The 20336-nt window shown below is 41.6% G+C and overlaps 2 protein-coding genes across 3 annotated transcripts; both read left to right on the top strand.

Annotated features, from left to right (window-relative positions):
• Positions 1-560: 560 nt before the first annotated feature.
• LOC128437355 (volume-regulated anion channel subunit LRRC8C) lies at positions 561-7290 on the top strand. 2 transcript variants are annotated; one of them, XM_053419470.1, is made up of 3 exons: positions 561-744; positions 1191-1378; positions 4388-7290. In XM_053419470.1, the coding sequence occupies exons 2-3, from the start codon at positions 1238-1240 to the stop codon at positions 6671-6673; spliced, it is 2427 nt and encodes an 808-aa protein (XP_053275445.1). In that variant the 5' UTR covers positions 561-744; positions 1191-1237; the 3' UTR covers positions 6674-7290. The 2 variants fall into 2 exon arrangements, with proteins under 2 accessions (XP_053275445.1, XP_053275446.1); XM_053419471.1 differs by having other exon boundaries at positions 657-744; positions 1211-1378.
• A 1910-nt stretch (positions 7291-9200) lies between these two features.
• On the top strand, positions 9201-18470 carry LOC128437200 (volume-regulated anion channel subunit LRRC8C). Its single transcript, XM_053419255.1, has 3 exons — positions 9201-9318; positions 10002-10169; positions 11853-18470. The coding sequence occupies exons 2-3, from the start codon at positions 10029-10031 to the stop codon at positions 14136-14138; spliced, it is 2427 nt and encodes an 808-aa protein (XP_053275230.1). The 5' UTR covers positions 9201-9318; positions 10002-10028; the 3' UTR covers positions 14139-18470.
• Positions 18471-20336: the final 1866 nt, after the last annotated feature.

The following is a 20336-nucleotide window of genomic DNA, read 5'->3' as shown; positions in this document are numbered from 1 at the left end:
GCTTATTATATTAAACTGGTGGGAGCACGTAACAATATAAAGCAATACAAAAATGTGAAAATAGAATACCTTAAGCGTTTTTAGGTATTTATATTGAAGAATTGAATTCAAAATACTTTAAAACAACTCATAATTCGAGGGAAGCAGGACAGCAAAGCGAAGACAGTTCATCCACACTCATAAATGACTAAAATACTAACAAAGCTAAATCCGAACCAAACTAAGAGAAATACCAAAAATGTTACGTTGGACAACGAGAGGGATAGGAAAGGGATGACAGGCTGAAAGTGGCATTTGGTAATTACATGATGTGACTTTATTTAGATTTTATCTGTGCTCTATTGCTGTGTGAGCTTCAAATTGCTTTTAAATTGTTTCTTATTGTTTTACTTTTAATTGTTTCCTATTGTTAACCTTCCATTTTTTATTTTTAACTTGTAAAGCATATTTTAACTATATTCTGAAAGGTGCTCTACATTATTATTATTATTGATATTATTATTATTATTATTATTATTATTATTACTTAACATCAACATAATCGATTTTTCTTTTTGTTTCTAATCATTGGTAAAGTTTGCTCTCACGGGTACTGTACCTGCCTGTCAACGATACAGGGCATTATTTTGAAGGGAGATGTGCTGTCTTGCTTCTCGGTAACTTGACACCGGTGAGCTCGTGTTCAACTATGAGAAGTCGAGTTCCGATCCTGACCGGACACCTGAGGGTCTTCTCCTGGCTCAGGTGAGTTGAACCACAATTTGTGTGTTTCCTGTTGTGTCTGTGCTGAAACCTGGGAGATAACTCCAAACCATTATGAAGATATATACCGAAATTAATGAAATATAGAACATGTGATTTTATTTCACATGTATAAAGTCCAGTGTGTTTCATGATGTGATGTTAAACAGTTTCTCTGAACCACAAAGAAGTAGCTGTGCTTACAAACAGGATTAAAAAGTTAACTGGACTTGTTTGTCCATTTTTGTTGTGTGACTTCTAGACATCAGCATTTAGTCCTACATCATTCAGACTTTGTTGTCAAACTAGTTTACCCACTTTGAACTCACCCTGAGCACAGGAGCGGTCTGCTCAGGCATTTGACGCTTCTTTGTGCCATATGACTTTAAAACCTTTGACAAGATGTTCTCAGGATGTTGTACTGTGCTGAAAGCCTAATTTGTTCACAGCCACCCGTTTCTCTCGTCAGCGTGGAGCAGCAGCCGCAGCAGCCAGGATGATCCCGGTGGGTGCACTGAAAGACCTCGGCACAGAGCCGAACTCCAAGTTTCGGGTGCTGAAGCCGTGGTGGGATGTTTTCTCAGAGTACCTGTGCATTGCCATGCTGATGATTGGAGTCTTTGGTTGCACCCTGCAGGTGAGGCATCTACAAACCAACCCTGATCACATGCTCTTACATGTTTATTTTAGCCTGTTTAGTGACATGATCATTAATAACCAATGACAGCCTGACCTGCCCAATTAGAGAGTGGCATTATGTGTATTTCCTGTACTATGTGTAAAGAACAAGCTCATGACCTCCACGTCAGGGGGAAACAAAGAGAGACTAATCTAACTTGGCTCTCCTGACCCACTTACTGTACATTCAGAGCTGTAACTTGCTCCTTAATGTTTCTCTCACCACCTGCTTATTACTTCTGTTTCACGTTAAGATAGCACAGAAGAAAAGCATTACAGACTTGTCCTCTTCTGTTACTCGTTCTTTGACATTTTTGTACAAACCTGGGACTCAGGTGCAGAAGGAAGCACGGGAGACAAAAATACAGTTCAAAATCAAACTTTACTTCAATCCAAAGGTCATACTCAGGAAGGCAGTCGGTGAACGCAAACAAGTCCAATAAGGGAAAAAACTAAAAATCCAAATTACATTATCCAGGCAGAGTCAAAAACCAGGCAAGCAAACACGAGGAACTTACGGCTTGAAAGCATGTGCACACAAAGGAGACGATGATAATCTGGGTGAGTGGAAACACAGGGTATAAAAAGGGCAAGCTGAATTACAAGATACAGGTGTGTGGGGAAACCTACAGGAAGTAAAACTAGACACTAGACACAAGAACCAAGACATCAAAATAAAACAGGAAGTGAATACAAAAAACCCCAGAAAGAACAGATTGTCACAGTAACTCCCCCTCAAGGGACGGCTCCAGAAGTCCCTGGTTGGTCTACGGGGGGGTGGAGGGGGTCTGGAGAGGGTCTGGAGGAGGGAGCCAGCGGACTCGTCCTGACGGCCTTGGCCTTGGAAACTTAGAAGGTCGGATGGACCCTCATGGTCCTGGGGAGCTTGAGCTGCACTGCCACAGGGTTTACCACCTTTGTTATGGGGAACAGACCCACAAATCTGGGTGCCAACTTGTGGGACTCCAGGCAGAGAGGAAGGTCCTGGGTTGACAGCCAGACTCCTTCGCCAACTCTGTATTGCGGAGCTTCAGAACGGCATTTGTCAGCCTCACGCTTGTATCGGCTGGAGGTGCGGAGAAGAGCCGCTCACGCTCTTCTCTAAGTGAGATGGCAGCAGCGAACCAAGGCCTGATCAGATGGCACTGTAATCTCCTCCTCAAGCTCAGAAAATAGGGGTTGCAGATATCCATAAACACACTGGAAAGGAGAGAGTCCTGTAGCAAAGTCAATTGAGATGTGCGACCAGGGTCGCCGGGGAATGGGCAAAGGGTGGTGCAAACGTAGGGCCACTGGCGAGAGGTCTTATTCTGGGCGCAGACCGGGAATGCAGCGACGAACTCCTGGACATCCTCCCTCAGCGTTGGCCACCAGAAACGTCGACGAAGGACACTGATGGAGCAGGCAAACCCTGGGTGACAGCTGAAGTTGGAGGAGTGTCCCAACTGCAGGACCTGCGGACGGAAAATGGGCATGACAAAAAGACGATTCTCCGGGCAGCCTGCCGAGATTTCTGCCCCCTCCAGCACTTTCCGTTTCAGCATTGAAATCAAATAGATAAAAAAAAAGTGACCACATGACTTGACGAGAGTTTAGTCTTGTAGCAGTCCTTATGTACTCCAGTTTTTTGTGGTCGGTCAACACCAAAAACAGCTGCTCAGCCCCGTCCAGCCAGTGCCTCGACTCCTCTAGAGCCAGCTTAACAGCCAGCAGTTCCCTGTTGGCTATATCGTAATTTCTCTGAGCAGTAGAGAGCTTCCTGGAAAGAAAGCACAGGGGTGAACCTTGTTATCCTTTGGGCAGCGTTGGGAGAAGACTGCCCCCACCCCCACCCCAGAGGCGTCGACCTCGACGATAAACTGAAGCTTCGGGTCAGGCAAGGTGAGGATGGGTGCAGAAGAGAACTGCTGCCTAAGAGAACGGAAGGCCTCCTCTGCCTGGGGACTCCATGAAAACCTGGTTCCTGGGGACGTGAGGGCATGAAGAGGGGCTGATGCAGAGCTGTAGATCCTGATGAAGCGTCTCTAAATTTTGAAAAGCCCTAGACCCTCTGCAGCTGCTTTCTGTCTGAAGGATCCGTGACTCCACTGACTTTGGCAGAATCCATCTGGATGCTGCTGGGTGCCACAATGAACCCCAGGAAGGAAACAATCCGCTGATGAAACTCACACTTCTCATCTTTCACAAAAAGATGATTCTACAGCAGGCGCTGAAGAACCCGTCGGACAAACTACACATCCTCAGAATTGAAAAAAATCATAATGTCATCCAGGTATACAAAATCTAACTTTTTTAACATGTCTCTCATGACATTATTGACCAGGGCCTGAAAAACTGCTGGGGCACTGGTTAGACGAAATGGCATAACCAGATACTCATAGTGGCCGCTAGGGGTGTTAAAGGCCGTTTTCCATTCATCCCCCTCCCCTATGTGAAGTAGATGGTATGCATTTCTCAAATCCAGTTTGGAAAAAATGGATGCCCCTTTTAACAGTTCAAAAGCAGAGGAAATGAGTGGAAGAGGGTATCTGCTCTTGACCATGAGTCAAGAATGTAAAATCATTGCATTATAGGCAAAACAAGTTTTGTGGAACAGAAGATAAACTGTTAGAAAACACCAAAGTTGGGTTCACATCCTGTCTCTTTAAGACCCGGTCCCAAAAAAGCCAAGTCTGCTCTGATTGGTCAGCTTTTCCACCATTTGTGATTGGTTAATGACTTCCATTGCGGAAAGGAAAGGTGGGCCTCCTCTCTTGCTTTGTCTGACTTTGTTAAGGGGGCGTGCCAGACAAGCAGTTACGCATGCATTATGCAAACATGCGCCATCACAATGGTCAGACTGCTGACCAAGTTATTTCAGGGCATGTTTATTGTTGTCCACACATACATATTTCTAATTTCACGGTGCAATTATAAATACTTGCTGTCTGCTCCCTTCTTAATTAATTCATGTATCTATTTTCCACAGCTCACTCAAGACAAGATTTCATGCCTGCCCAGTCACTTCACCAGCCCAACGCCAGAGGCAATCGACTGCAGCCAAATCAGCACTTACGCAGAGAACAAGACAAGGCAGCACACACTGGTCAAACCTGCAAGTCCCATCATGTTGGAGGTGACCGCCCGCAAGAACAACCTGGAAAACTATCAGTATTTGTTTGTTAATCACTATTGCTATGAGAGGTTCGTCCACTGGTACGCAAAGTACTTCCCCTACCTCGTCGTGATGCACACTGTGATCTTCATGGTAGCGAGCAGCTTCTGGTTCAAGTTCCCCGGGACGTCTTCTAAGATTGACCTCTTTGTGACCATCCTCGTGAAGTGCTTTGACTCCCCCTGGACCACAAGGGCCCTAAGTGAAGTGTCAGATGAAAGAGGAGAGGAGAAGCTGGTCATTTGGAGGAGGAACACCACCTCAAAGGAACACGCAGAGCAACGAGGGGATGAGGAGGAGACCACAGGGCTTCTTCGCTCCTTGTCTGTCAAGTCTAATCCAGAAAAGAAAACCCCAGAGTCTCAGTCTGCCCTCTCCGCCCTGGACAAGAAGGAAGGCGAGCAGGCCAAAGCTCTATTTGAAAAGGTTAAGAAGTTGAGAACTCATGTAGAGGAGGCAGACCTCTTGTATGTCATGTATGTGCTACAGACATCGGTCAAGGTCTTTAAGTTCCTTTTGATCATCATCTACACTGCAGTGATGGCACCAAACATTGAGATTGTAGTGCACTGTTACGTTCCTCCTGAACTGACTGGTTTTGACATTTTTTGCTGTAACCACAACAAAGCCCATCTTTTCTCCAAGCTTGCTTATTGCTACATCTGCTTTGTGGGAGTGTATGGTCTCCTGTGTATCTATTCCTTCTACTGGCTGTTCCACCGGCCACTCAAAGTGTACTCCTTTGACCAAGTCAGACTAGAGACAGGTATTAACGATATACCAGACGTAATGAATGACTTTGCGTTCCTCCTGCACCTTGTGGACCAATATGATGCGCTCTACTCTAAGAGATTTGCTGTCTTTCTTTCTGAGGTCAGTGAGAGTCGTCTCCATCAGCTCAACCTCAACCACGAGTGGACCGCCAAAAAGCTACGTGACCGTCTTGTCAAGAACACAAATAACCTGTTGGAGCTGCACCTGTCAATGTTGCCGGGGCTTCCCGACACCGTGTTTGAGCTGTCTGAGGTGGAATCGCTCAAACTGGAGCAAATTAAAAACGTTACAATCCCACTGACTGTGGCAAAGCTAGACTCTCTCCAGGAATTGTCGCTGCTCTACTGCCAAGCAAAGCTCCAGCTGCCGGCCCTGAACCACCTGAAGGAACATTTGAAGATCCTTCGTTTGTCTTTTGAAAATTTCGATGAAGTACCTTTGTGGATGTACACCCTGAGTGGTCTGGAGGAGCTTCATCTGAACAGTCCCTTAACTGAGGCGTCCAAAAGTGCCACTCTGGACTCCCTTCGAGACCTTCGAGCTCTGAGACTCCTCACTTTCCGCTCCAACCTTTCAAAGATCCCGCCCAGCGTAGGGGATGTAGCAGTGCAGCTGCAGAAGTTGTGCATCTACAATGAAGGTGTCAGACTCCAGGGGTTCAGCAGCCTGAAGAAGTTAACCAACCTGCTTTCACTGGAGTTAGTGGGCTGTGAGTTGGAGCGCATCCCAAGTGCTGTCTTCAGCCTGAACACTCTACAGGAGTTGGACCTGAAAGACAATAAACTGACCACTGTTGAGGAGATACTGAGTTTACAGCACTGTTGCCGGTTAGTGACCCTGCGACTGTGGCACAACAAAATCACTTACATCCCTGATCACATCAGTAAATTGCACTCCCTAGAGACGATAGATCTCAGCTGGAACAAGCTGAGGAAGCTTCCCTCTCGACTGTTTTATTGCACCAAGCTCAGGCACATAGATGTTTCCCACAACCAGCTGACCTCTCTTCCTCCTGAGGTGGGCATCCCACAAGGCCTCCAGTTCTTCTCCGCTGCTTTCAACTCTCTAGAGATGGTGCCAGAGGAGCTGTTCTCCTGTAAAAAGCTAAAGACGCTGGCTCTTGGAAACAACTGCCTGTCATACCTAAGCCCTAGCGTGGCCAACCTGGCTCAGCTGGCCCTGCTGGAGATTAAGGGGAATCGTCTGGAATCTCTTCCTCTGGAGATAGCAGATTGTCCCCTTTTGAATGTCAGTGGGTTGATAGTAGAGGACAACCTGCTGGATCTGCTGCCACCGGATATCCGAAGCAGGCAGGCAAAGAGCTAAGTTTGTAGAGCTAATGGACGCATCTTCTCTCAGTGAACTTTCATGGTTGATGAAAGGCTGACACGCTAAAAGGTCATGGAAAATTAGCAGTGTGTTGATCTGTAGCACTAGAACAGTGGTCGACGGTTGATCTCCCAGTCTTCATTGTCGACCCCCCAACTCTCTGGACTCACTGGCTGTCATGGCGCTACAGACAAGCTGTGTGTCGGTTGTCTGTTTTTCACACGTGCTCTGTGTCTGCTACTGGCAGTGGAGCTGCAGCTTTATCTCCTGTATTTCCTTCAAGAACAAGCTGGTTCATGAACTAAAGTAAATATCAGGACTCTACGGTATGAAGATGAGCATCTTTCGGTCTGTCGATAACAAACAAAGCCCGTTCGAACAAATGAGTGGATTCAGAAGGTGAAATGCTGGAGTGCTTTTACATTGAAACGGGATCAAGAAGTGATGTAAATACGTTTGTGTCATAGAGGGATTAACATTGTGGGACACAGCAGAATAAACAGAGAAGATGATCTTTCAAATGATTTTTCATGTTTATCTGATGAATCTATGTCACAAACAAATGGTTGCAACATTTTCTGTACGCCTTTTCAAAATAAAAGCACTCAAACGTTTCTGTTGATGGGTTCCATTCCCTTGTTTAAAAAGTTTTTTTTATTGTGAAATATTTGCTGGAGCGGAAGACCTACAGCTTCATACTGTGTAGTACTGGTATTTATTTGAGTACAAGGGACTTGTTTCATAAAGGCAATAATCATATTTGTGGCCATATTCAAATTTAAGCCTATATTAAAAAACATTGTGCTGCAGTAGCAGCTCCTCTGCAGAACATGATGTGGAACTGAGAAGCTACATAATTTGCGTTGTAAATTTGAATTGATATTAATTTGAATATTGAGCATTGAATAGAAACATTTGCATAACTGCCTTTCTCTGTGTATATGTATTTCTTATACATTCTGCCTTTAACAGAAATTTTGCAAAAAATAATGGTGGAATGAGCTCCACATTGACATCAGGACAGAAAGTTTACACATCTTCCGCCGCAAACTAAAAACACACCTCTTCTGACTATACCGTGAATAAAAGTTTGAACTAACAATTTAGTAGCACTTAAATGGCACTTTGTAGTTTAGCTTTTTTGAAGAAATTTACTTTCTTGATTCTTGTTGTTCTGGGTTTGTTCCTCATGGTTGATGAACTTATTGTAAGTCACTTTGGATAAAAGTGTCACCTAAATGAACTGTAATGTAATGGTAGATCTCGGCTTAAGTTTGGAATTAAAAAGTAATCTTGGGCTCGAAAAGGCTGGTGACCACTGCACTAGAGGGCTCTGCTCAATAGCTTCTCAGAGTTTTCTAAACACTTAAATTTGATCACAAACGTCACATATTGTGTAGGCGCATGTGCAAGCCAGTCATGTTCCCTTGTGGATCTTAATTTCAAGAATCTCATTATTTGAGATATATTAATCTTAATATATCTCAAATAATGAGATTATTGAGAAAAATTCTAAATTCTCCCTCCACTTATCTAAGTGGAGGGAGAATTTTTCGATCTTCAATAAGGATCAGCCTTAGAAAAGAGATAGGCTTTTTCTCAGGAGCTGAATTTAAGAGGTATGAGAAGTCAAAATCGAATATCTGATCTTAAATTAAAGTTTCACCCTCCCCTTATAAATATAAATATAAATATAAATTAGTTAAATATATAGGGCCCATTCTAGGGTAAAGAAAACAACAATTCATACAATTTAGATTATTACACAATAGTGAAAACATCTCTAGGATTATTTAATATTCAATTTCTGCCTTACACACTGGACCTTTAACATTAAACATTTAGGCTCAGTTATGTATAGGATAAACAGGAATGACAAAGAGCTTGTAATTGTCATGAGCCAACGTTTTTATACATGCTTCTCCCTGCACAATATGTAGCGGGTTCCCTCAGAGCCAGAGATTAGTAACTGTGCTGTATCCTGTTGAACAGGTTCATACAGCATTGAGCGAATTTCCCACAGTGTGGGGGCTCATGTTGCTGCCTTTCAAGCGCCAAACAAGCAAGAAGAAGAAAAAAGCCTTCAGCAGCTAAATAATAAGTGTCCACTCCTCTGTTTACGGATTCTTTCCAACAAGGGGGAAGAGACTGAATTCATACAGATGATTATGAATCAGGTAAAGGTCAAGTCAACATAATATTCGGCATAAAAAGCAGGTCTGAGTAAATAATCATATAAAGCAAGAGAAATGACAAAACATCAGTCTTAAGTTATGAATAATTGTTCTTATTTATATTTAAGAACCTTGTTACTATATATTGAAAGGTGCTCTACATTATTATTATGATTATGATTATTATTGCTATTATGATTATTATTATGATTATTGTTATTATTATTATTATTATTCCTTCACATTAACATTAACATAATTGATTTTCCTTTTTGTTTCTAATCGTTGGTAAAGTTTGCTCTCACGGGTACTGTACTGGCCTGTCAACGACAAAGGGCTTTATTTTGAAGGGGTATGTGCTGTGCTGTTTCTCGGTAACTTGACACCGGTGAGCTCGTGTTAAACTATGAGAAGTTGAGTTCCGATCCTGATCCTGAACAGACACCTGAGGATCTTCTCCGGGCTCAGGTGAGTCGAATTTACCTGCTTAAAGCAGAAAAAACACAATATGTGTGATTCCTGTTCTGTTTGTGCTACCACTTCCAAGATATATACAGAAATTAATGAACTATAGAACATGTGACTTTTATTTCACATGTATGAAGTTTCATGGTGTGACATTTAACAGTTTCTCTGAACCACAAGAAGTAGCTGTGCTCACAAAAAGGATTAAAAAGTTAACTGCACTTGTTTGTTGATTGTTGTGTAGCTTCTACACATCAGCATTTAAACAGGCTACTTTGACACTTTTAATGTAATTATATCTTTTATGATTTGCCATATATATTTGGATTTTTCAACTATAGTACTTTGTATCTATCAGGGAAAAAATACCCTAAAATGCTGTCAGTGTTTTCCTGAATGGAAGTTCTTCTCAGTTTCAGTCAGTCAGACTTTGTTGTCAAACTAGTTTATCCACTTTGAACTCACCCTGAGCACAGGAGCAGGCGGCTCGTGTATTTAACGCCATAGATACCTGAAGCCTGTAGTTGCTGTGTAAATAGTGAACCCAAACACTCACTGCTGACACATACTCTGCTTCTCTGCGCCATATGACTTTAAAACCGTTGACAAGATGTTCTCCGGAGGCTGCACTGTGTTGAAAACCTAGTTTGGCCTCAGTGTTAACAGCCACCCGTTTCTCTCGTCAGCGTGGAGCAGCAGCCGCAGCAGCCAGGATGATCCCGGTGGGTGAACTGAAAAACCTTGGCACAGAGCCGAACTCCAAGTTTCGGGTGCTGAAGCCGTGGTGGGATGTTTTCTCAGAGTACCTGTGCATTGCCATGCTGATGATCGGAGTCTTTGGTTGCACCCTGCAGGTGAGGCATCTACAAACAAACCCTGATCACATGCTCTTAAATGTTTATTTTAGCCTGTTTAGTGACATGATCATTATTAACCAATGACAGCCTGACCTTCCCAATTAGAGAGTGGCAGCATGTGTATCTGCTGTACTATGTGTAAAGAACAAGCTCTTGACCTCCACGTCAGGTGGAAACAAAGAGAGATTAAACTAACTTGGCTCTCCTGACCCACTTACTGTACATTCAGAGCTGTAACTTGCTCCTTAATGTGTCTCTCACCACCAGCTTATTACTTCTGTGTCACGTTAATATAGCACAGAAGAAAAGCGTTACAGACTTGTCCTCTTTTGTTACTCGTTCCTGTGTTTCATCAACATGCTGTCTCAGTGAGGAGGGTGCGTGTGTTGCTCAAGAGCATAACTTTACTGAGGCAAAGGACTACTACAAAGGAATCATCTATAAGAGGACAAGTTTAACCCTGAGTCTAGATTGTGTAATCATTGCATTGTAAATAGGAACAACAAGTTAAGCTTGATCAGAAAATTAACTGTTAGAAAACACCAAAGTTATTACAGTTCATCCTCTGAGGACCACGAATGTACAACGTTTTATTGCAATCCATCCAAAGTGGAGGACCGTCATTGCCATGCCAATAACAAAGTTTAAAACACAGTATATAATATAAACTAAAAGTTTCTATAACAGCTTCAGGAATCATTGGTACACGCTCTTAAAATATCTATATCTCTACGCATTCGGATCCATGTCTTTAATTTACACTAAAATGTAATTGTGCTGATTTGTTTAATACAAGTCAGAGCAGATTTTCTCTACATTTACTTGAATCTATTTCCAAAACCCCTTACTTAAAGGTTCTCTGTGTAGAATTTATTGACATCTAATGGTGAAGTTGCCTGTTGCAGCTGAATACCCCTCACCTCACCCTCCCCTTCCAAACATGAAAGAGAACCTGTGATAGCCTTCAGTTGTCATAAAAACATGTAAACAGTTTATGACGTTTACGATGTAAACAGAAAGTATTTGTATATAAACAGCCCTTTCTGGGGTAGAGAGAACAATTCATAAAATTTAGATGAAACACATTAGTGAAAAAACATCACTAGGATTATTTTATATTCCACTAGATCCCTTTCACCTAAATCTTTCATACTGAACCTTTGAAGAAGAGATGTTATGCTTAAATTCAGGTAAATTATTTTAATGAATTACTTGAAAAGGTTTACAGGCTCTAATGTAAAACCACTTTGCTCACACTGTCCATTGCTGCAGTTCCTCTTTTCATGCTTGGTTTTACTCCTCTCTTTAAGACCCCCTTCCAATAAAGACCAGTCTGCTCTGATTGGTCAGCTTGTCCACTTATTTGTGATTGGTCAATGACCTCCATTGCGTAAAGGAAATGTGGGCCTCCTCTCTGGCTTTACCTGCCTTTGTTAGGGGGCGTGCTAGACCAGCAGTTAGGCGTGCATTATGCAAACATGCGCCATCACAATGGCCTCACATGTTAAAGTATCGGCCAGACTGCTGACTCCTGAAGTAATTTCAGGAGCAGGGCTTTCTGTTTGGGAGGGGACATGTTTATTGTTGTCCACTTATACATATTTCTAATTTCACGGTTCAATCATAAATACTTGCTGTCTGCTCCCTTCTTAATTAATTCATGCATCTCTTTTTCCACAGCTCACTCAAGACAAGATTGCATGCCTGCCCAGTCACTTCACCAGCCCAACGCCAGAGGCAATCGACTGCAGCCACATCAGCACTTACGCAGAGAACAAGACAAGGCAGCACACACTGGTCAAACCTGCAAGTCCCATCATGGTGGAGGTGACCGGCCGCAAGAACAACCTGGACATCCATCAGTATTTGTTTGTTAATCACTATTGCTACGAGAGGTTCGTCCACTGGTACGCAAAGTACTTCCCCTACCTCGTCGTGATCCACACTGTGATATTCATGGCAGCAAGCAGCTTCTGGTTCAAGTTCCCCGGGACATCTTCTAAGATTGACCTCTTTGTGACCATCCTCGTGAAGTGCTTTGACTCCCCGTGGACCACGAGGGCCCTAAGTGAAGTGTCGGAGGAAAGAGGAGAGGAGAAGCTGGTCATTTGGAGGAGGAACACCACCTCAAAGGAACACGCAGAGCGACGAGGGGATGAGGAGGAGACCACAGGGCTTCTTCGCTCCTTGTCTGTCAAGTCTAATCCAGAAAAGAAAACCCCAGAGTCTCAGTCTGCCCTCTCCGCCCTGGACAAGAAGGAAGGCGAGCAGGCCAAAGCTCTATTTGAAAAGGTTAAGAAGTTGAGAACTCATGTAGAGGAGGCAGACCTCTTGTATGTCATGTATGTGCTACAGACATCGGTCAAGGTCTTTAAGTTCCTTTTGATCATCATCTACACTGCAGTGATGGCACCAAACATTGAGATTGTAGTGCACTGTTACGTTCCTCCTGAACTGACTGGTTTTGACATTTTTTGCTGTAACCACAACAAAGCCCATCTTTTCTCCAAGCTTGCTTATTGCTACATCTGCTTTGTGGGAGTGTATGGTCTCCTGTGTATCTATTCCTTCTACTGGCTGTTCCACCGGCCACTCAAAGTGTACTCCTTTGACCAGGTCAGACTAGAGACAGGTATTAATGATATACCAGACGTAATGAATGACTTTGCGTTCCTCCTGCACCTTGTGGACCAATATGATGCCCTCTACTCTAAGAGATTTGCTGTCTTTCTGTCTGAGGTCAGTGAGAGTCGTCTCCATCAGCTCAACCTCAACCACGAGTGGAACGCCAAAAAGCTACGCGACCGTCTTGTCAAGAACACAAATAACCTGTTGGAACTGCACTTGTCAATGTTGCCGGGGCTTCCCGACACCGTGTTTGAGCTGTCTGAGGTGGAATCGCTCAAACTGGAGCAAATTAAAAACGTTACAATCCCACTGACTGTGGCAAAGCTAGACTCTCTCCAGGAATTGTCGCTGCTCTACTGCCAAGCAAAGCTCCAGCTGCCGGCCCTGAACCACCTGAAGGAACATTTGAAGATCCTTCGTCTATCTTTTGAAAATTTCGATGAAGTACCTTTGTGGATGTACACCCTGAGTGGTCTGGAGGAGCTTCATCTGAACAGTCCCTTAACTGAGGTGTCCAAAAGTGCCAATCTGGACTCCCTTCGAGACCTTCGAGCTCTGAGACTCCTCACTTTCCGCTCCAACCTTTCAAAAATCCCACCCAGCGTGGGGGATGTAGCAGTGCAGCTGCAGAAGTTGTGCATCTATAATGAAGGTGTCAGACTCCAGGGGTTCAGCAGCCTGAAGAAGTTAACCAACCTGCTTTCACTGGAGTTAGTGGGCTGTGAGTTGGAGCGCATCCCAAGTGCTGTCTTCAGCCTGAACACTCTACAGGAGTTGGACCTGAAAGACAATAAACTGACCACTGTTGAGGAGATACTGAGTTTACAGCACTGTCGCCGGTTAGTGACCCTGCGACTGTGGCACAACAAAATCACTTACATCCCTGATCACATCAGTAAATTGCACTCCCTAGAGACGATAGATCTCAGCTGGAACAAGCTGAGGAAGCTTCCCTCTCGACTGTTTTATTGCACCAAGCTCAGGCACATAGATGTTTCCCACAACCAGCTGACATCTCTTCCTCCTGAGGTGGGCATCCCACAAGGCCTCCAGTTCTTCTCCGCTGCTTTCAACTCTCTAGAGATGGTGCCAGAGGAGCTGTTCTCCTGTAAAAAGCTAAAGACGCTGGCTCTTGGAAACAACTGCCTGTCATACCTAAGCCCTAGCGTGGCCAACCTGGCTCAGCTGATCCGACTGGAGATTAAGGGGAATCGTCTGGAGTCTCTTCCTCTGGAGATAGCAGATTGTCCCCTTCTGAATGTCAGTGGGTTGATAGTAGAGGACAACCTGCTGGATCTGCTGCCACCGGATATGCGAAGCAGGCAGGCAATGAGCTAAGTTTGTAGAGCTAATGCACGCGTCTTCTCTCAGTGGACTGTCATGGTCGAAGGTCATGGAAAATGTGCAGTGTGTTGATCTGTAGCACTAGAGGGAACTTTGTCGTGTCCAGAATTTCTTCTGCTCTGCTCATTGGCTTCTCAGAGTTTTTTTACACTTAAATTTGATCACAAATGTCAGATACTGTGTAGGCTCATGTGCAAGCCAGTCATGTTCCCTTGTGGATCTCAATTTCAAGAATCTCATTATTTGAGATATATAAAGATTAGTGGAGGGAGAATTTTACGATCTTAATTATGGATCAGGCTGAGACAAGAGAATGGCTTTTTCTCAGGAGCTAAATTTATGGGATATGAGAAGTCAAAATCGAATATCTGATCTTAAATTAAAGGTTCAACCTCCAAACATGAAAGAGAACTTGTGTTCCGGTGTTTGTTTTGTCCAGTTAGGACTATTGTAAAAAACATAGCGGCCTCTGTAGAGAGGATCCTTTCCCCACGTAAATATAAAGTAGTTAAATATAAAGGGCCCATTCTAGGGTAAAGTAAACAACAATTCATACAATTTAGATTATTACACACCAGTGAAAACATCGCTAGGGTTATTTAATATTCAATTTCTGCCTTACACAATGGACCTTTAACATTAAACATTTTAAGCTCGGTAATGTCTAGGATAAACAGGAAGGACAAAGAGGGGATATGGAATTTTCCTTTCCTCTGCAGCTAAAACCATCACTAAATCCAGAAGTCAACCTGCAAAAAAAAAATGAAACTTTTTTATAACATGTATGTTTCAATTTACGTCAGATGAGTGTTTCTGAAATATTTTTATGCATTTTCTAAAAAATACATTTTTCAAGTATTTTACGAAGGTCATATGTGTCCTGTAAATACCTTACTGTATTTATTTATTTTTTAAATGGTGCATATTGTACATTATTGTAAACTTTATTATAAATACAGAGTCAGACTGATGTTATGTGTAATAATTAGCATTAATAAAAGAAAAACCTTGTAATTGTCCAGAGCCAACGTTTTTATACACGCTTCTCCCTGCACAATATGTAGCAGGTTCCCCTTAGAGCCAGAGATTAGTAACTGTGCTGTATCCTGTTGAACAGGTTCATACAGCATTGAGCGCATTTCCCACAGTGTGGGGGCTCATGTTGCTGCCTTTCAGGCACCAAACAAGCAGGAAGAAGAAAAAGCCTTTCAGCAAGAGAATAATAAGTGTCCACTCCTCTATTTACGGATTCTGTCCAATTGAGGTGGAGACTGAATACTTACAGATGAGTATGAATCAGGTAAAGGTCAAGTCAACATAATATTCATCATGCAAAGCAGGTCTGAGTAAATAATCATAAAGCCAGAGAAAAGACAAAACATCAGTCTTCAAATGTCTTAGATATACAATGATGTCTTCGGTGAGGGGTGATGCTCTTGATTTCAACATTTTATGAATTAATGGCTACCACAGTTTCATTCAGCTTTTAATAACTTGTGAGGTAATTGGTTTCCAGAAAACCCTGTCAACCAAGTGATTTGAGTAATAACATGTTAAAAACTATATTGTAAATTTCCCTCATATAATTCTAAGATTTTAAAAGTTTCTGTAGCTCAACTGAAGGTCCATCTAGTTACTTGTTTTAGTGTTATAGTTTTTGGGGTTTAAATGCTTTAAATGTTACATATTAAACTTAGTGTTTTTCTCTCTCACACACAAAGAAATTCCTTCCTTTTTTCTTTCTCCCTATGTTCATACGAGCAGTATCTCTGTCCCAGACTCCGATTTGCATTTCACGTCTCACAGGACGTCCACCTCTCTGCCTGAACTGCTCTGCCATCATGTCCTGGCTTGCACAGTAATAAAATGTGATCCTGTCAGCCGGGTTACAGACATACCACAGTAATGTTTGAGCGTACACTGACTGTGTACTGTGCCACACACCTCCATGGCCAACTGTTCTTTTCTTTCACATTTCATCCTTTATGGATTTGAGCACTGAACCTTTTCAGTAAAATAGACAAAGAGGGGGATTGAACTGTGGAATTTTTCAGAACTGCATGAACTTATATAATCGTTTGTCTTTCATTTCCATTTTTTTTTTTTTATACAGTGAAAAAGTTTGTATGAGGATTAAATGATGATAAGAGTGACCAAATTATCACTGTTGTCAGTATTATCGTACTATTGTTGAAATGTGCAACATTTACATTGAAAAGGGAAGGTTGTAGCTTGTTAAGAAGTCAACTCAGAATATGTGATGTTGTTGAAAACAGCATGTTTAATATCTGTGTTTTCAAAGGTTCAGTTCCCCTTGACAGCAAAGTGGCCTGACTCAATTATTTAGACTTCCCACAAATTCAAACAATGATTTAGTAAAGTCCAACAGAAGAAGGAAGTAAATTGCTTTAAACAACAGAGTGTTGTCCACGTTGTTGATAATGGCGTGTATCAACCAAATCACCATGGTAATAACGGACGTTTAGGATTTAAACTGTAAAATTAACCATTTGGTATCAAAGTCCATAATTCATAAGATGTTTTATGGTATTTTACCACTGTCTTTATATAGATTGATATGGCTGATATGAGACCTCTAAGAAAGCTTAAGTGATTTTTTTTTATAACTTTTAATATAGTTCATGTGCAGTAAAGTGTGTTTTGTCCTCTTCCTCAGCACGCTCTCTGTTAAACTATTGTATGTTGAGATCAACAGTCCTCTTAACTTTGGCAGGCGTTAAAATTAAAATTAAAGGGCCAGTGTGTAAGATCTAGGAGAAATGGCTCTATTGGCAGAATTTGAATATAAAATTATCCTAATGGTGTTTTCACCAGTGTTTAATCATCTAGATTGTACAAACTGCTGGTGAATGGGTCCTTTATATTTAAATACTTTATATTAACATCGAAACGGTTCTTCTCTACTTAGGCCGCCATGTTTGTTACAGTAGTCCAGACTGGACAAACTAAACACCTTTTGCGTTTTTATGACAAATGAAGGTTACCACAGTTTCTCTTTCATGCTAGGAATGCAACTTTACCACTAGATTGCACTAAATTCGACACACTGAACCTTTTAGTTAGTTTAAATGTAACTAATTTCTTTCTTTTCAGGCCTTAGGATAACAAATAGGTAAGTAAACATTAAGAGCAGACTACATTTATACAACTATTCAAATTTGTCATTCAACCACAGTAAGTACAATATCATTTCAGAATAGTCAAAGAGGTGAGTATGAACGGAAATTTGCTACTTTATATTAAAGATTGTGTATATTTTACAAATAAGGGACATCATTTTTTCAAAGAATTCTATAATTAAATCATAAAAAATCTGCTACAACAAAACTTGCATCTAAAAGAAGGTACAGTAAGAGATGCCAGTGGAATGGTTGGGCTTCACTTGAACAAGGTCGCCCCCTGTGTGCTGACAATGAGGGCAATACATCCTTTCCTTTCTAACTTCTTCTGTGGGTCAGAATCTACAATTTAAAATACCTAATTTCACCACCAGAAGGAGTTTCTGTGTTTTTGTTGTAACACATGATTACCTCCTGTGAGGAGATTATGTTTTCACCCCTGTCCCTGTTTGTTTGTTTGTGAGCAAGATTACACAAAAACTATCTGTCGGATTACAACAAAACTTGGTGAAAGGGTGAAATATGGGTCCAGGAAGCACCCGTTAAATCGTGGTGTGGAGTCGGATCAGGGGACGAGATGGGGCTCTTTTCAACACTTTGCAGCCTTTATTTGCCTGAGAGTAATTTATGAATCTTGATGAAAAAATCTTGCAGCGAAGAAATAATCCCATCAAATCCAAGATAATTCCAGACAAAAAATTCTGAAGGAAACTCTGAAGATTTTCTTATTCTTATGGTGTATTTTAATCTAATACAAACAGGGACTGTGGATTTTTAATAATAGGAGGGAAGTTTCACAGAAGTTTTAATTTTGGATACCTGTCTGTCTATCCATCTGAAATCTATACTTTTAAGGGCCATGCTCATTTACTGATTAACTGTTTTTGCCTAAAATGCAACGAACAGCAGAAAAGGGGAGAAGAATGTACCCAAAGTGATGTATTCAGTCATCTTGCTGTGTCCAAACTTCCGACAGGATCCACTGACTTCAATGTAATATGTCCAAGCAATTGCATTTGAAACTTTGAAATGATACTTTTACTTTGTAAAAGCTAGTAAAAAACAAAAAAGAGAAACGACTTAAACAATTAGCTGCTGATTAATTTTCTCCTGTTAAACTAATCAGGTTATTTATATAGATTTTCTAAAGTATAATAAAAGGGCATCCTTATGGAGTCTAATCAGAGGTCTGTGTTGCATCCTTCTCTTTCTCTCCCTCTACAGGTTCTACAGGTAAAACACTATAGATAACCCCAGCAGGTTTGAACTATAAAAAGGGGATGCTCTCAGTCAGACGAATGGGTCATAGAGTTCATGTCTTCTTCATTGTCTTCAATCTCTGATAGAGACAGAAGCTCTTATCACACCCTTGACTCAAGCCTTATTTAGCCACATTCTTATCACCATGTATCCAAACACATCTGTACGCTCGCCCACGTGAGTGTGAGGGAGCGGCCAGACACTGTTTTCTCTTTTGTTTACTCCTGCTCTCTGTTGCTGCTTGGGAAGTTATCTCTCTGACAACCTGCGGAGCAGAACCAACAACAACAGTGTTTACACAGGGAGTTTTCACACATCGCACAACACACTCACAAACACAACCACAATTGTACACAACAAAGACGTCAGGCTGGGTGTGCGACCGCCTGAGTCTGTAATTTAACACAATATTCTAATAACAACAGTTTTATGACTGATTTACTCAGTGGGGGGGGCGGCGGGGGGGATTTATAGAAATATTATTCACTGTTGTCTGTCTTTATTATACAAGATTAGGAAGCACAAAAGAAAGAGGAGCAAACTTAGGCCTATAATGATTTAGTCCACATTTTTACATTTATATTTACATTTATACATTTTTGTTTTATTATAATTTATTGATATAATATTTGATTTATATTCTGATGCTTTTTTTTAAGTTGTTATATCTGTAATGTGTACTTGAGTTTTTTCAAAGGTAGGCATATATGAAATGCATTTACTTTTATTAAAACCCAAGACTGGCTGGTAAACAACAGCTGCTGAAGTGCCCTTGAGGCAGACGTCTAACCTCGAGCAGCTCGAGCAGTGGAGTTGTTAAATACCCAGAAGTCAAGACTGTGGCTAGACTGTGCAGCAGGTGTGTGGGAATATGTAAAACAGGAAGGTTAAAACAACATGTGACTGCAGAACATTAAGTCCAGTGGTAGAATAAGAGCAACATTCATACTGGATATGAAAAGCATTTTATTGTTGTAGCTATTTAAGTTAGAATCAATTGTAACCAATTTAATAGTAAATTATATTAATAATCCTTATTATATTGTATAAGCTTATTATACATTTTAGTGGTCCAGGTTTTATTAAATTGTCTCTAACATTTTGAGATAGGGCGTTTCAGGCGTTTTCACAATTTTTCCAGAGAATTGTTCATGGATTTTGATGAAAACAATCAGACACACTTTTTATGGAGAATAATGTCTCTGAGTGTGAGCAGTTTGGTGCAGTTCGATGTGAATTTGAGGGCAGCTGTTGGTTTTGCGGAGCTATGCACTTTACGGAGGGCAATTCTTCTTTCTCCTGTTGTGAAATTGAATTGTGAACAGTGGAATAAAATGAAAAACACACAAAATATATATACAAATCTGTGCCTACTCTCCGATTACAGACAGTTATCTATGATTGTTTAGGAATGTCTATGTTGCTTCATAAACTCAGAAAAAGGTTTAAATTTTTGAATACATTCAAATATGGCGAGAACAATGTGTTTATGATCGTGACATCATGGGCCTCTGTGCAGAGCTGGCAGCACATAAGGAGCTGAACTGTGTCTCCCTTCTCGGCCGTTGAAGTTGGCCACTGGCACAGAAAAGAGAAAAAACAAAACAGAATAGGCATTGTACCACAAGAGCACAGACATCAGCCAACTGTGCCGCACCTTACCTACGATCGGCAACACAACAGGGCCCTCATTCATGCCGAGTTTCAGTCCAGTTATCTGTGTGACCTTTGAGAGGCTTTTCATTGTGCGTACATTCCAGTTTAGTTATTTATAAATGCCCTCGATGAATCA

The sequence above is a fragment of the Pleuronectes platessa genome, chromosome 3 (genome assembly GCF_947347685.1).
Source record: "Pleuronectes platessa chromosome 3, fPlePla1.1, whole genome shotgun sequence".
Lineage (NCBI taxonomy): Eukaryota > Metazoa > Chordata > Actinopteri > Pleuronectiformes > Pleuronectidae > Pleuronectes > Pleuronectes platessa.
The sequence above is the reverse complement of the archived record's forward strand: the minus strand, read 5'-3'. Positions and strand labels throughout refer to the sequence as shown.

Coding starts and splice junctions, on each gene's coding strand:
- LOC128437355 (XM_053419470.1), top strand. CDS start 1,238: ATGATCCCGGTGGGTGCACTGAAAGACCTCGGCACAGAGCCGAACTCC. Junction 1,379..4,387: donor TCTTTGGTTGCACCCTGCAG/GTGAGGCATCTA, acceptor TATTTTCCACAG/CTCACTCAAGACAAGATTTC.
- LOC128437200 (XM_053419255.1), top strand. CDS start 10,029: ATGATCCCGGTGGGTGAACTGAAAAACCTTGGCACAGAGCCGAACTCC. Junction 10,170..11,852: donor TCTTTGGTTGCACCCTGCAG/GTGAGGCATCTA, acceptor CTTTTTCCACAG/CTCACTCAAGACAAGATTGC.